Source organism: Balaenoptera musculus, chromosome 2, assembly GCF_009873245.2.
Source record: "Balaenoptera musculus isolate JJ_BM4_2016_0621 chromosome 2, mBalMus1.pri.v3, whole genome shotgun sequence".
Classification (NCBI taxonomy): Eukaryota; Metazoa; Chordata; class Mammalia; order Artiodactyla; family Balaenopteridae; genus Balaenoptera; species Balaenoptera musculus.
The window spans coordinates 112,909,768-112,923,906 of NC_045786.1; the positions used below are offsets into that span (position 1 = coordinate 112,909,768).

The 14,139-nt window shown below is 34.5% G+C and overlaps 1 protein-coding gene across 1 annotated transcript in view; it reads right to left on the reverse strand.

The window, feature by feature from the left end:
- Positions 1-14,139, reverse strand: part of RALGAPA1 (Ral GTPase activating protein catalytic subunit alpha 1) — a 224,228-nt gene that overhangs the window by 75,952 nt on the left and 134,137 nt on the right. Inside the window, 2 exon segments of the mRNA XM_036842171.1 lie at positions 159-293; positions 5,816-5,884. Of these exon segments, the coding sequence (XP_036698066.1) occupies positions 159-293; positions 5,816-5,884 (204 nt within the window).

Genomic DNA, 14,139 nt, shown 5'->3' on the forward strand with positions numbered 1-14,139 from the left:
AGACCCAACACAGCCAAAAATAAATAAATAAATAAATAAATTTATTAAAAATAAATACCTAGCTATAAAACAATGAAAATGTAATACTAAGAAATGTTATTTCTTTAGGTTTTAAAAACCCTTGGTTACCAAATAAATAATAACGCAAAGAAGTTTACCTTATAAATACAGTTGAGGACAGATTTTTCTATTTTATCATTTTCTGCTCCTGTAGCATGGACTGGTTGGAGCAGTGTCTTTAGAGGTAAGGCCATGATCCAGTCCAGAAGGCACAGAAGTAAGGATACCACCAACTGAAACAACAACAAAAAAGATCATTATTATTGTAAACTCATGAAATAAGAGTTTAATACTTAACAGAAATTCACCAACTTATCTTTTGTTTTCCAAAATGTATTTCAGGAACTATGAACTAAGTTTCACCATTAATATTTACCTAGACCTAAATGATTTTAAGATGTATATGAACATTACTGTGGGTTTCTCCCTTATATTTTAGGGCAAGCACAATGAAACCTTAAGCATAATAAAAACAGGAACGTTAAAATTATTATTATTATTTTTAAATTAATTAATTAATTTTTGGCTATGTTGGGTCTTCATTGCTGCACATGGGCTTTCTCTAGTTGTGGTGAGCAGGGGCTACTCTTCGTTGTGGTATGCGGGCTTCTCATTGCGGTGGCTTCTCTTGTTGTGGAGCATGGGCTCTAGGCACGTGGGCTTCAGTAGTTGTGACTCACGGGCTCTAGAGCACAGGCTCAGTAGTTGTGGCACACGGGCTTAGTTGCTCCACGGCACGTGGGATCTTCCCACACCAGGGATCGAACCCGTGTCCCCTGCATTGGTAGGCGGATTCTTAACCACTGTGTCACCAGGAAAGCCCCCAAATTATTTTTAAACAAACATAAAAACACTGAGCTTAAAAGACAACAGACATCAATTAGCTATTCTTACGTAATGCAAAAGAAATGGAACACAAATGAAAGGCTTTAGTTCATATGTATTACAATCATTTCCACATTTCTTGTCTAATTTAACACCTCACTGAGCAACCTGCCAGAAAGACTATCTTAACCACTTTCTGATACTGTTACTAATTACATTAAATGAATCTTTCTACTGGACACGTTTAAACTGATGGATGATATAAACAAAACACTGTTATCCAAAATGTAGAGTAAAACAGCAGTATCTCTGTGGTCCATTTTATTGAATAAAGAATCACAATTAGTACCATAAAAGTGTCAATCAAGTAGCAATAAGAGATCCACTGATCTTTAGAATCAAAGACCAACTCTCTAACTCAAAGAGTAATGCTGGCCTAAATCTCCCAACACACCCTCCAAAAGAACAATAAAGAACAAAAAGAACCAATAAAATATCACAAAGCCCACATCCTCAAAAACAGAACATTTAAAATTCAATTATCTGTGAGTAGAAAATACACACAGCAAATCCAACAAGCTTTTACCCATTCTCCCACTGCAAGCTTTCATGAAGAGTGAGGGTCGTTTGGGTAAGCTGTAAAAGAGAGAAAGGAACTAGGTACAAACCAAAAAACCAAGCCCAAAAAAAAGGTCTACCCTAAGTGTGAGAATAATGAAAAACATATACTGGTAGATAAGAGTACTGAGTAGAAGGAAAGTATTTAAAAGTACTGCAGGAAAGGTAATACTTTGGGGGAGAAAAATGTTAAAAGGGAATGGAGAAACACCTTGTGGAAAACATAATGTGAAAAGAAAAATCAAAAGAGAAATTTAGGACCTTGCAAGATTTTTACAATTTTTTAAAACTGATGGTTCTGTAATTCTTCTCCCACCTTAGTGTCATCCAATAAAAACACTATACTTTGTTAAACTGCCAGAAGAGGGAGCTCTTGAAATAGGAATCTTATAAACCACCCCAAGCCACCAACCTTGTCCACAGAAAGGCAGACACAGTCTTCATCTATACAAAACTACTATAAATAGAAAACAGAAAATGAGAATCTTAAGAAATTCAGCTGATGAAAATTCCTGCCCACCAAAACCAATAATGAAGCAGAAGAAAACTATAACACAACCTTCTAATCTAAATTAAATATTGTCAAATAAGCATTTAGGTATAGGCAACAACAAGGAAAATCCCATCTTAAATCAGGAATTTAAAAAACTAAGATGAAATAGACCAAAAAGGGAAGAACTGATTCAAGTCAGGAAAGAAAACTAAAAAACGATAAAATGATATTAGAAATGAAGCCCAAGTTATAAGATGCCTAAGGAAAAATAAGTTTGAAAAATATAAAAATAAATTTAATAAGGGGCATTGAATAAAGAGAACAAAAGTGAGACAAAGAAAAAGGTAAAAAATGTCAGAGAGAAATGACTGAAATGGAAGACAGAAAAAGAATATCCTATTCACTTAAATGTGGAGTCCCCAAAATCTACATATTGACAAGGCCTACCAGATCCAGGACAAACTGACCTGCAATAATCAACTCTAATACATATCCTGGTAAAACTTGAAAAGTAAGATCTAAAAAAAGAAATATATATGTGCGTGCATGTGTGTGTGTGTGTGTGTGTATCTCCTTAGAGCCTCCAGGAAAAAAGATGAAATAACTTACAAGGACAAGAGAATAAAAATGGCATCAGATTTCTCAAAAACAGTATACAAGCAAGGCAACATTAAAAAAAAAAGAAAAACCTCAAGGAAAATAAGTGTGAACCAAGGATTCCATATCTAGCCAAGCTACTTTTCAAGTATCTTGTTGTTACAGAAAAAATTTTATATATGTAAGAGCTCAGGGAATTCTGCATTCATGAGCCCATCTTGAAGAATAAAGATGAACTTCATTTAACCAAGAAGTTGACTGAGGAACTTCAGTAAAAAGTCTAACAGTGAGTATCTGATATATTTAGTTATGGATCTAAGATTTTTTAAAAATGTAGAATGAGTGTAGAAGAATCATTTGTTATATGACATATGCTAAATGTTACGTGCAGACATAAAGGAACTAAAAATGAAGGTGAAGAGAGAGAAGTAACATAAGCTCACTTATTAACATATAGGCAACATATGGGAGATAAAGGATACCATTAAATAATCACAAACCATATAGTATAACAGGTTAAGAAAGCAAGGGAACAAAGACATTAAAAAAAGTATACATATAAAGGTAACTACAAGAAAAAAGTACAAAGTTTCCTGAATACCAAAAGAATTTTAAGAAGAACAAAGGAAATACATCATGCAGAGAAAGAAACACAGAAAATATAATATGCATAATAATCATAAAATAAAATGACAGAGGTAAGACAAAAAATACAATATATCATAAAAATGGGTTTAACTTGCCTAATAAAAGAAAAAGATTTTCAATTTGGCTCACAAAGCAAGACCCAAGTATGTGTTGTATTCAAGAGATATAGTTAAACAAAAAGATTCAGAAAGGCTAAAACTAAAGAGATGGAAAAAGGTACACCAGGTAAATTAGAATTCAAACCAAAAAGCATTAATGTTAAAGCTATAATTCAAAATGAAGATAAAACAGTTATGAATATCTATGTATAAAATAACAGTGACTACAAAGGAAAAACTACAGTAGATGCAAGGAAATATAGAAATATTAATAGAAGACTTTAACACACCACTCTCAGTACAAGACAGGTCAAGAAGACAAAATATAGTCCACATTAACAAAAGTTGAGATCTTTAAAAATGTTTATCAATAGTAAAATGATTTTGTCACCAAAAGAGTTTGAAAACTGCTAGTATAGAAAGTTAAGAAACAGACCCAAGTAATTATGGAACTTGATTATTCATTAAGGGGCAAAGAGGAACTTTTTAATAAAGGGAACTCAGAAATCTGGTTATCCATTTAGAAAAACAACAAAAATTAGATCCTTATCTCAAAACACAGAAAATAAACTTCAAATGGATGAGGGGTAAAAGTGTAAACAATGAAGCTGTATAAGTACTAGAAGAAAACATGAAAAGGTTTTCTACCTATGGCTCAAAATCTAGATACCTAATGAAGTAAAAGATTGATTAACTGACTTACATAAAAAACTCCCTAATATGTAAACATATGAGGGAAAAATACCAAAATATGACTGAAAATGTAAAAACATATGAATGGACAATTCACAAAAATAAAGTAAAAAATTAGGCCATTAATAAATATGAGAAGATATTCAACTTCACTTATAAAAAGAGAAAGGTAAATGAAAACTACACTGAAATACTATTGTTCCCCTATCAAATTGGCAAAAATTTAAAAATATGTCATACTCTGTGGTTAGGCTCTGGGGAAACATACTCTCATAGTGTATGCTTGTGGGAATGCCAATATTTAACATAATTACATTATCTGTTTACCTTTTGACCCAGCAATTCCACTTCTAGGAATACACCCTGAAGACACATTCCAACAATGTAAAAATATACAGACATAAAGTTAGTCACTGCAGCATTGCTTGTAACTGCAAAATTCTGAAAATAATCTCTATGTCCATACATAGAAGAATGACTGGAATAAATTATGAAATTTATAAATTATGGTGCACTCCTTCAATGGAGTACTAATACTACACAGCTACAAAAAAGAACATGGAAGACCTCTATGAATTTATTTATTGTGAATTTCCAGAATATACTGTCAAGTGAAAAACCGAAAGTACCAATGAATATCTAGACTACTATACTTTTGTGTAACAAACAAGAAGAAAAAAGAAAATACAGATGTATCTGCTCCTCTGTACAAAAATAAACGAAGGATGGATAAACCACAGACAAATAAATAAATAAAAACAACAGGGATGGGGAAAAAAAATCTCTAAAACGGAATATAAACAGCAACGTGCCTGTTAACAACTGCTTCTTTGTCTCATATAGTTCTATGGGAGTTGTGAACGCAAGCCCCTTTGGCTTTCAGAGCCAGGTGATTTGGGGACCTATCCTTGGGTGGCAGGCTTAAAAGGTGGGGTGCTAGACGTATGGGCTAAACCCTTCTCTCCTCAGAGAGAAGGTGGGAATTGGGGGCTTCCTCCTGACTGTACGGAGCTCTGCTAGGGTGGTGTTTAAGGCAAGAGTGTGTTGCAGCCTTTCCTACCTATTTTTGATGTGGGTATTTTCTTAGTCACTTGATGTGTAGAGGTCACCTGACTAGTTTCTGGATTTCTCTCAGAGGGAATTGCTCCATGTGTAGCTGTATCTTCCATGGGTCCAAGGGAGGAGGAAAATTCAGCAGCCTTCTATGTCACTACGTTGGTGACCCCCCTCTCTGCCTGTTCTTTAACTGCTATCTTCAAGGTGTTATACTTTGCTAACACTTCTTACTCTACGGCTTCACCTTAAGTGATCTCATATATTCTCACAGTTTAACAGAACTCATGTGTTGACAATGCCAACAAGAAATCTCAGTGTTACCACTTCTTAATCATATTGTGTTGAAATATCAAGTATGTTTTATTACATATGTTCTGCCCATTATTTACAGAACTCTGCAGCTGTAATTATGTTTCTGGACCTATTCTCAGTTATTTTCAGGCATAAACAAGACCATAACAAGTAAAAAATTATAAATGGACAGAATATCCTCCCAGGTTCCTTACAACCCTAAAATTCAAAGACTTTATCAGATAACCATGATTAACTTGAGATATAAACTAAAATGTGATTTAGTTACACTTAAATAATGGAAAGCTATATTTCAAATTATTTTAAACACAAGATTAATTAATGTTTCCCATGTAAATAGATATACCTTCACAGTTTTAAAATATAAGTATCTTACTAGATAACCACATATTAAATATTAAAAAATTTAAATTACCCTCTTATCCAGTTCATAAGATGAAGCTTCTGTACTTGGCAAAAGATGGGTAATAGTGGCTATTAGAATCTGTAGGAAATAAAGAAAATAGCTCAAAATATGTCAAACTAATGGTGCATCCTAAAACTTAAACAATAATGCTAAAGTGATACAAAATCTACTGCTGAAAGTTTATCCAAAATATATTAACATTGTTATTTCAAAGTAATTTTTAATAGGTCAGCTTTTCACGTACACTTAACTATCAATCATTTACAATCCTAATGTACAGAACCAAAGTTATATATGCTCTGTTAACTATAAATCGATTTCTTAAAAATTCAAGTCATGAATCAATATGTATAAACATACAAATAATATATGTTCTGATAGAAAAATGAGAAGACATAGATAAGCAAAAAGATTTATAAAAACCATCTGTAATTTATCACTCAAGACATCTACTTTGCTCAACAAATTAGGTATAGAAGGGATGTATCTCAACATAATAAACACCATATATGACAAGCCCAAAGCTAACACCATACTCAAAAGATAAAAAGTTAATATCCTTTCCTCTAAAGTCAGGAACAAGATAAGGATGCTCACAACTGCCATTTCTATTCAACACAGTACTGGAAGCCCTACCACAGCAATTAGGCAAGAAAAAGAAATAAAAGGCATCCAAATCTGAAAGGAAGAAGTAAAATTATTTCTGTTTGTACATGACATGATCTTATATATAGAAAATCCTAAAATTCCACCAAAAAAAAAAATGTCAGAACTCATAAATGAATTCAGTAAAGCTGCAGGATGCAAAATCAACATACAAAAATCAGCTGCATTTCTATACGCCAACAATAAACTATCACAAAGAGAAATTAAGAAAGCTATCCCATTTACAACAGCATCAAAATCAATAAAATACTTAGGAATAAATTTAACCAAGGATAAGACTTATATGCTGAAAACTAGAAAACACTAGTGAATGTAGCTGAAGACACAAATAAATAGAAAGATATTCCATGTCATAGATGGGGAAGAATTAATATTGTTCAATTGTTCACACTACCACAGTGGTCTACAGATTCAATGCAACTGAATGCAAAATTCCAGTGGTGTTTTTCTCAGAAATAGAAAAAAACTATCCTAAAATTTGAATGGAACCACAAAAAAACCCAAAGAGCCAAAGCAATCTTGAGAAAGAAGAACAAAGCTGGAGGCGTCACACTTCCTGATTTCAAGCTTTATTATAAAGCTTCAGTAATCAAAATATGGTACTGACAGTAAGGTACTGACGTAAAAACAGGCACACAGACCAGTGCATTAGAATAAAGCCTAGACATAAACCCACGCATACAGTCAACTAATCTTTGACAAGGGTCCAAGAACACACACACAATGTTGAGAAAACTGGATATCCATGTGCAAAAGAATGAGACTGGACCCCTATTTTATACCACTCATAACAATTAACTTGAAATGGATCAAAGGCTTAATATAAAGACCTGAAACCATAAAACTCCTAGAAGAAAACATAGGAAAAGGCTCCTTAACATGGGTCTTGGTAATGATTTTTTTGGAAATCATACCTAAAGCAGAAGCAATAACAAAAATATAAACAAGTGGCACTACATAAACTAAAAGCTTCTGCACAGCAAATGAAACCATCAATAAAGTGAAAAGATAACTTACAGAATGGAAAAAAATATTTGCAAACCATATATCTGATTAGGCGTTAATATCCAAAATATACAAGGAACTTATACCCCCAATAGCAAAACTAACTAACTAAATTTATAAATGGGCAAAGGATCTGAATAGACATTTTTCCAAAGACATACAAGTGGCCAACAGGAACATGAAAAGGTATTCAACATTGGTAATCATCAGGAAAATGCAAATCAAAACCACAATGAAATATCACCTCACATTTGTTAGGATGGCTATTTTTAAAAAGACAAGAGAGAACAGATGTTGGCGAGGATGTGGAAAAAAGGGAACCCTTATACACTATTGGTGGGAATGTAAACTGATACAGCCATTATGGAAAACAGTATGAAGGTTCCTCAAAAATTAAAAATAGAACTACCATATAATACCACTCCTAGGTATATATCAGAAGGAAATGAAATCAGTATCTCAAAGAGATACCTGCACACCCATGTTCACTGCAGTATTATTTACAATAGCCAAGATATAGAACAGCCCACATGCCTTTCGAAAGATGAACAGATAAAGAAACTGTGGTGTACACATATACACAATGGAATATTATTCAGCCATAGAAAAGAAGAAAATCCTGCCATTCATGACAACATGAAAGAACCTGGAGTGCATTACGCTAAGTGAAATAAGCCAGACAAAGACAAATATTGTATGGTATCACTTATATGTGGAAAAGTAAAAAAAGCTGATTTTATAGAAACAGAATAGTGGTTGCCAGGGTCTGGGGTCTAGTGAACTGAGGAGATGTAGGTCAAAGGGTACAAATTTTCAGTTATAAAAATAATAAGTTCTGGGGCTTCACTGGTGGCGCAGTGGTTGAGAATCTGCCTGCCAATGCAGGGGACACGGGTTCGAGCCCTGGTCTGGGAAGATCCCACATGCCGCGGAGCAACTAGGCCCGTGAGCCAAAATTACTGAGCCTGCGCGTCTGGAGCCTGTGCTCCGCAACAAGAGAGGCCGCGATAATGAGAGGCCCACGCACCGCGATGAAGAGTGGCCCCCACTTGCCGCAACTAGAGAAAGCCCTCGCACAGAAACGAAGACCTAACACAGCCATAAATAAATTAATTAATTAATTAAAAAAAAAAAGTTCTGAGGATTTAATGTATAGTACAGTAACTACAGTTAATCGTACAGTACTGAATATCTTAAAGTTGCTAAGAGTAGACCTTAAGCATTCTCACCATAAAAAAATGTTAACAATGTGAGGTAATGGATATGTTAATTATCTTGATCTTGGTAACCCTTCTACAATATCAAATCATTATGTTATATACTTTAATATAATACAATTATATTTATCAATTATTCCCCAATAAAGTTGGGGGAAAATAAAGAAATTTACTCTCATCTTCCCAGATATTTCAGTATATATACTTGTAAATATATGCCTTTTTTTTAAAGAAAGATTTTATAATGTGGCTTTTTAAATTAACATATATTATACACTGAACAGAATATGAATAAAATTGATACAGAGAATATGAAATAAAAGACCTTATTAAAAGAAAGCAAACATTCTTATAGTGTTATTATTTACCCTGGAAATTTCTTGATCTCATTCAATTTTTTAATGTGCATGTTAAAAATGTATAGAGGTAAATTTATTGTATTTTTATTATATGCTATTAAATTTTTATAAATGATTGTTTCAAGTAGAAAAATTTCTCTAAACATAATTTATACCATAAAAGGCTTTACAGACAGTTACAGGAAGATAGAGAAGATGAAAAGGCAGAGGGCTATGTACCAGATGAAGGAACAAGAAAAAACCCCAGAAAAACAACTAAATGAAGTGGAGATAGGCAACCTTCCAGAAAAAGAATTCAGAATAATGATAGTGAAGATGATCCAGGACCTCGGAATAAGAATGGAGGCAAAGATTGAGAAGATGCAAGAAATGATTAACAAAGACCTAGAAGAATTAAAGAACAAACAAACAGAGATGACCAATACAATAACTGAAATGAAAACTACACTAGAAGGAATCAATAGCAGAATAACTGAGGCAGAAGAACGGATAAGTGACCTGGAAGACAGAATGGTGGAATTCACTGCTGCAGAACAGACTAAAGAAAAAAGAATGAAAAGAAATGAAGACAGCCTATGAGACCTCTGGGACAAGATTAAACGCAACAACATTCGCATTATAGGGGTCCCAAAAGGAGAAGAGAGAGAGAAAGGACCAGAGAAAATATTTGAAGAGATTATAGTCGGAAACTTCCCTAACATGGGAAAGGAAATAGCCACCCAAGTCCAGGAAGCGCAGAGAGTCCCATACAGAATAAACCCAAGGAGAAACACGCCGAGACACATAGTAATCAAAGTGGCAAAAAATTAAAGACAAAGAAAAATTATTGAAAGCAGCAAGGGAAAAACAACAAATAACATACAAGGGAACTCCCATAAGGTTAACAGCTGATTTCTCAGCAGAAACTCTGCAAGCCAGAAGGGAGTGGCATGATATACTTAAAGTGATGAAAGGGAAGAACCTACAACCAAGATTACTCTACCCGGCAAGGATCTCATTTAGATTTGATGGAGAAATCAAAAGCTTTAGAGACAAGCAAAAGCTAAGAGAATTCAGCACCACCAAACCAGCTCTACAACAAATGCTAAAGGAACTTCTCTAAGTGGGAAACACAAGAGAAGAAAAGGACCTACAAAAACAAACCCAAAACAGTTAAGAAAATGGTCATAGGAACATACATATCGATAATTACCTTAAACGTGAATGGATTAAATGCCCCAACCAAAAGACACAGACTGGCTGAATGGATACAAAAACAAGACCCATATATATGCTGTCTACAAGAGACCCACTTTAGACCTAGGGACACATACAGACTGAAAGTGAGGGGATGGAAAAAGATATTCCATGCAAATGGAAATCAAAAGAAAGCTGGAGTAGCTATCCTCATATCAGATAAAATAGGCTTTAAAGTAAAGAATGTTACAAGAGACAAGGAAGGACACTACATAATGATCCAGGGATCAACCCAAGAAGAAGATATAACAATTATAAATATATATGCACCCAACATAGGAGCACCTCAATACATAAGGCAACTGCTAACAGCTATAAAAGAGGAAATCGACAGTAACACAATAATAGTGGGGGACTTTAACACCTCACTTACACCAATGGACAGATCATCCAAAATGAAAATAAATAAGGAAACAGAAGCTTTAAATGACACAATAGACCAGATAGATTTAATTGATATATATAGGACATTCCATCCAAAAACAGCAGATTACACGTTCTTCTCAAGTGCGCACGGAACATTCTCCAGGATAGATCACATCTTGGGTCACAAATCAAGCCTTGGTAAATTTAAGAAAATTGAAATCATATCAAGCATCTTTTCTGACCACAACGCTATGAGATTAGAAATGAATTACAGGGAAAAAAACGTAAAAAAGACAAACACATGGAGGCTAAACAATACGTTACTAAATAACCAAGAGATCACTGAAGAAATCAAAGAGGAAATAAAAAAATACCTAGAGACAAATGACAATGAAAACACGACAACCCAAAACCTATGGGATGCAGCAAAAGCAGTTCTAAGAGGGAAGTTTATAGCTATACAAGCCTACCTAAAGAAACAAGAAAAATCTCAAGTAAACAATCTAACCTCACACCTAAAGAAACTAGAGAAAGAAGAACAAACAAAACCCAAAGTTAGCAGAAGGAAAGAAATCATAAAGATCAGAGCAGAAATAAATGAAATAGAAACAAAGAAAACAATAGCAAAGATCAATAAAACTAAAAGTTGGTTCTTTGAGAAGATAAACAAAATTGATAAGCCATTAGCCAGACTCATCAAGAAAAAGAGGGAGAGGACTCAAATCAATAAAATCAGAAATGAAAAAGGAGAAGTTACAACAGACACCGCAGAAATACAAAGCATCCTAAGAGACTACTACAAGCAACTTTATGCCAATAAAATGGACAACCTGGAAGAAATGGACAAACTCTTAGAAAGGTATAACCTTCTAAGACTGAACCAGGAAGAAACAGCAAATATGAACAGATCAATCACAAGTAATGAAATTGAAACTGTGATTAAAAATCTTCCAAAAAACAAAAGTCCAGGACCAGATGGCTTCACAGGTGAATTCTATCAAACATTTAGAGAAGAGCTAACACCCATCCTTCTCAAACTCTGCCAAAAAATTGCAGAGGAAGGGACACTCCCAAACTCATTCTATGAGGCCACCATCACCCTGATACCAAAACCAGACAAAGACACTACAAAAAAAGAAAATTACAGACCAATATCACTGATGAATACAGATGCAAAAATCCTCTACAAAATACTAGCAAACAGAATCCAACAACACGTTAAAAGGATCATACACTACGATCAAGTGGGATTTATCCCAGGGATGCAAGGATTCTTCAATATACGCAAATCAATCAGTGTGATACACCATATTAACAAATTGAAGAATAAAAACCATATGATCATCTCAATAGATGCAGAAAAAGCTTTTGACAAAATTCAACACCCATTTCTGATAAAAACTCTCCAGAAAGTGGGCATAGAGGGAACCTACCTCAACATAATAAAGGCCATATATGACAAACCCACAGCAAACATCATTCTCAATGGTGAAAAACTGAAAGCATTTCCTCTAAGATCAGGAACGAGACAAGGATGTCCACTCTCACCACTATTATTCAACATAGTTCTGGAAGTCCTAGCCACGGCAATCAGAGAAGAAAAAGAAATAAAAGGAACACAAATTGGAAAAGAAGAAGTAGAACTGTCACTGTTTGCGGATGACATGATACTATACATAGAGAATCCTAAAACTGCCACCAGAAAACTGCTAGAGCTAATTAATGAATATGGTAAAGTTGCAGGATACAAAATTAATGCACAGAAATCTCTTGCATTCCTATACACTAATGATGAAGAATCTGAAAGAGAAATTATGGAAACACTCCCATTTACCATTGCAACAAAAAGAATAAAATACCTAGGAACAAACCTACCTAGGGAGACAAAAGACCTGTATGCAGAAAACTATAAGACACTGATGAAAGAAATTAAAGATGATACCAACAGATGGAGAGATATACCATGTTCTTGGATTGGAAGAATCAACATTGTGAAAATGACTATACTACCCAAAGCAATCTATAGATTCAATGCAATCCCTATCAAATTACCAATGGCATATTTTACGGAGCTAGAACAAATCATCTTAAAATTTGTATGGAGACACAAAAGACCCCGAATAGCCAAAGCAGTCTGGAGGGAAAAAAATGGAGCTGGAGGAATCAGACTCCCTGACTTCAGATTATACTACAAAGCTACAGTAATCAAGACAATATGGTACTGGCACAAAAACAGAAACATAGATCAATGGAACAAGATAGAAAGCCCAGAGATTAACCCACGCACCTATGGTCAACTAATCTATGACAAAGGAGGCAAAGATATACAATGGAGAAAAGACAGTCTCTTCAATAAGTGGTGCTGGGAAAACTGGACAGCTACATGTAAAAGAATGAAATTAGAATACTCCCTAACACCATACACAAAAATAAACTCAAAATGGATTCGAGACCTAAATATAAGACTGGACACTATAAAACTCTTCGAGGAAAACATAGGATGAACACTCTTTGACATAAATCACAGCAAGATCTTTTTTGATCCACCTCCTAGAGTAATGGAAATAAAAACAAAAATAAACAAGTGAGACCTAATGAAACTTCAAAGCTTTTGCACAGCAAAGGAAACCATAAACAAGACGAAAAGACAACCCTCAGAATGGGAGAAAATATTTGCAAATGAATCAACGAACAAAGGATTAATCTCCAAAATATATAAACAGCTCATTCAGCTCAATATTAAAGAAACAAACACCCCAATCCAAAAATGGGCAGAAGACCTAAATAGACATTTCTCCAAAGAAGACATACAGACGGCCACGAAGCACATGAAAAGATGCTCAACATCGCTAATTATTAGAGAAATGCAAATCAAAACTACAATGAGGTATCACCTCACTCCTGTTAGAATGGGCATCATCAGAAAATCTACAAACAACAAATGCTGGAGAGGGTGTGGAGAAAAGGGAAACCTCTTGCACTGTTGGTGGGAATGTAAATTGATACAGCCACTATGGAGAACAATATGGAGGTTCCTTAAAAAACTAAAAATAGAATTACCATATGACCCAGCAATCCCACTACTGGGCATATACCCAGAGAAAACCGTAATTCAAAAAGATACATGCACCCGAATGTTCATTGCAGCACTATTTACAATAGCCAGGTCATGGAAGCAACCTAAATGCCCATCAACAGACGAATGGATAAAGAAGTTGTGGTACATATATACAATGGAATATTACTCAGCCATAAAAAGGAACGAAATTGAGTCATTTGTTGAGACGTGGATGGATCTAGAGACTGTCATACAGAGTGAAGTAAGTCAGAAAGAGAAAAACAAATATCGTATATTAATGCATGTATGTGGAACCTAGAAAAATGGTACAGATGAGCCGGTTTGCAGGGCAGAAGTTGAGACACAGATGTAGAGAATGGACATATGGACACCAAGGGGGGAAAACTGCGGTGGGGTGGGGATGGT